Raw genomic sequence first — 3,385 nt, 5'->3', positions numbered from 1 at the left:
TAAGTGTATGAATTCTATATGCTGGCATTTAGATCAGCGGTAGTAACCAATGCACCATATTTGGGTATGCATCCAATAATTTTTTGAACTAATTAGTCTCATTCTGGATTAATATGTGGGTGTATTTCCATTAGTATGCAGCATATTAAAAGATACTACATTTCAATAATTGTTGAATAGTGGTGTAATTGTCACACTCAATAGAAAACTGTAATTATCTCTCATTGAGTATCCCTATATTTGGGTATGCTTCATATTAATGTTGAAATAACAGTTGCACCCATTGAAAGCTTGTCATAAATGTCCTATTAATGCACATTTGGATATGCACTCAATTAATGTTTACCTCTTATAGTGATGTCTATTTAAGCACTCACATCTCGCTTGTTTCAGAACCCCTCACCCTGCGAGTTCACCAAAGTCCCTCATAAACTGACTTGCCATCTCAAGCTCAAAACACCCTTAACCAACTAATAGTGTCTTCGGCGCAAAGATTGTACTCCATGAGGACAACCAGCATCCTCCTTGTCGTTGTTCTCATGGTCATGTATGCTATCAATGCATCGGCTACGCGTTGTGGAGATTCGATGGGACATCAATTGTGGCACACGACAATAGAGAATGGGTGGGAGCCAATCGTCAACATAAATGATGAGCACATCCAGGAGCTCGGTAGCTGGGCGGTGTTGGAGTTCAACAAGCACGTGAACTGCACAGTCAAGTTCAACAAGGTGTTGAGCGGCCGACAACAACTCGTATCCGGCATGAACTATGAGCTCATCATTGATGTGACACACTTTGGTGGGGAAGATGGTAACTACAAGGCTGACCTCTATGAGCAGGAGTTGACGAAAAAACACCAGCTCCTCTCCTTTACCAAAGCGAAATAGGCGGGCATCAGTTACTTCATTAGCAATAATTGGGTTCCTGGAATGTTGTTAGTTCATTGTTTAATCCAATAATAAATTATCCTCTTACATTGTCATGTGGTTTGGAGCTTGTCAAAACATACATATGCAATTATGATGAGGGAAAACAAATGTAACACATAAATAAAACCAGCAATGTCTAAACTCTACGATAGATCTATAATTTCATAAAAGTAATGGTTATTATAAAAATAGTAACAATAATATACTATGGTGTGGACACAGTCCTGAAGCTATATATTCGATACAATTTTTTTGTGCATCATACTAATAACTTATAAAGAAGGTGACTATATATAAGTGGCCTCCTTGATTGTCCGTGTAGGAGTCCACCGGCCATTTGACTTGGGAAAGGTGAAAGACTTTGTGGTGGCATCGGTTCCAATAACTACCAGCCTAATATATTCTTGCTAATATGGGGATTCCTCCTATCTTCTACTTTACTCGAGTGACAGGGAGCACTTTACCTCAATAAAAGGTACATATTAAATATTACTAGAAACAATGAACATAAAAAATGAAAGATGAAAAAAGAAAAAAGGAAAAAAAAAGAGGTAGAAAAAGCACGTGAAAAATTATAAGTAAAACCCAGAACATGGGTCGGCCCTACGACACTCTCATTAGGGAAAATGGTAGATATCCTAAACAATAAGCATAGACTAGGATTTCCTGGAGGCAAAGATGGGAAAATTTGAACATGGATAATTGACATGTCTCCAATGTATCTACAATTTTTTATTTAAATGCTACTATATTATCACTTCTATATACTTTTTATATCATTTTATATTATTTTTCTGGATTAACTTATTAATTTAGCGCCTAGTACGAGTTCTTATTTTTTGCTTATTTTTGATTTCATGAAAAATCAATATCTAGAAAGGTCCAAATACGATGCCATTTTTTTTTCTAGACAACGAAGGACCCTAGAAGCTGCGAGAGAGATCGAGGGGACCCACGAGCCAGGCAGATGCACACGTGGTGTGGCCTGGGGGGATGGTCGCACCACCTGTCCATGTGGGGCCCCTGATACTCCATTTGACCTAATTATTCCGCCAATAAATCATATTCCCAAAACAGCCCAGCAGGTACTTGACGTGAATGCATAACGTTGTGTACCCGAGGTCCGTGTACAATCACAGCACCGCAGCCCACGGCGCCATTGTATTGCAATTTAATAGCCAGCCTATATCCATGAGAAAACAAATCAGCACACATCGCAACGCTATTCTAGATGGCACAAATTTCGTTCTCCGGGTAGCTCGGCCACCAAAACGCCCCACTCTGCCCATCTTCGACTTCATCATTTTTTTTCCATTTTGTTGGGCTTTGGGTGGCAAATACCCTTTAGCTCTCAGGTGTATATGCAGCTGTTATGGGGAAACCAATACTAATTTCAAAAAAGATTAAAAAATCTAAAACTTTTGGATTCAAACTTGACCTTTTGTTGTATTCGTGTAAAAGTTTCTCGAGTTAATTTCTGGGTAAAAATAATACAAGGACAAAAGCTATGAATATTAACTCGTACATAGTATTGATTTTGTTTTTTTCATCCAGAGTACAATGAATGATAATCCTTGGCGATTTTTTATACAAGTACAATAAAAGGACAAGTTTATTTAAAAAATCATATTTTTTGTACTTGATTTTTTAATTACTAATTTATTTTTTCATATCAGATGCATATACGCACGATAGCCAAATTGTGCTTGTCCGGCATTGGGCTTACTACACGCTAGGCCTTGCACCTCTCTTTTCATTTTATTTTTTTGGTACGCTGTCAATGTCGCTCTCTTGTGTTTAGATTAAGGTAGTCACTGTAGCCAAAGCCAAGTCAGGTACTTCATCACTTTGTTTTCCCCACCGAAGCAAATAAAACTACTAATCCATTAGAGTCTATTGCGCCCTGGGACCTGGAACGACATTGCGTCGATGGTTTGCAACTGTCGCGATTGGCTCATTGATCCACATGTAGCATGTGTAAACATAATCCGGGGGTATGAGTCTGGGCGCTGGATTCCATTCGTTGGCACCAGCATTTCCCTCCTGCATTGGTGCAGATCGAGTCACCAGGCTCCTCGAGATCGGGGCAAGATTAAGCCGGGGCCGGACTGTACAGATGTCTTGTACTACTGCTAATTATGTTTGTTTTGTGCTAGCCTACATGATTTGTACCCCTAAGCCGGAGCATACATCCCTTGTTAATTGTTCTTTGTGACCTGGGAACCAAGTTAACTCACAACTAGGTAATGATCGAGCACGCACGTGAACCAGTCTAACATGCATCATTGACTTTTACTGTACTACACATGCTTGATTCCTTGATTCGCCCCGGTTGATACTTGCTCCATGTGAGTACCTGAGAGCAGGAAACTAATTAACCGTGGTGGTGATGATGACGATGGAGGAATATTCCGGCCGGCCGGCTCAGGATGAGAGGAGGCTTAATAGCTTTA

The 3,385-nt window shown here is 39.7% G+C and overlaps 1 protein-coding gene across 1 annotated transcript; it reads left to right on the top strand.

Annotated features, from left to right (window-relative positions):
* Nucleotides 1–410: 410 nt before the first annotated feature.
* LOC147987861 (putative cysteine proteinase inhibitor 7) lies at nt 411–1,076 on the top strand. The gene has a single exon (XM_087540457.1). The coding sequence runs from the start codon at nt 504–506 to the stop codon at nt 888–890; it is 387 nt and encodes a 128-aa protein (XP_087396583.1). The 5' UTR covers nt 411–503; the 3' UTR covers nt 891–1,076.
* Nucleotides 1,077–3,385: the final 2,309 nt, after the last annotated feature.

Source organism: Triticum urartu, chromosome 2A (assembly GCF_056163025.1).
Source record: "Triticum urartu cultivar PI428250 chromosome 2A, HENAU_Tu73, whole genome shotgun sequence".
In the NCBI taxonomy this organism is placed as follows: Eukaryota; Viridiplantae; Streptophyta; class Magnoliopsida; order Poales; family Poaceae; genus Triticum; species Triticum urartu.
This window is presented reverse-complemented; position numbering and strand designations above follow the sequence as displayed.

Coding starts and splice junctions, on each gene's coding strand:
- LOC147987861 (XM_087540457.1), top strand. CDS start 504: ATGAGGACAACCAGCATCCTCCTTGTCGTTGTTCTCATGGTCATGTAT.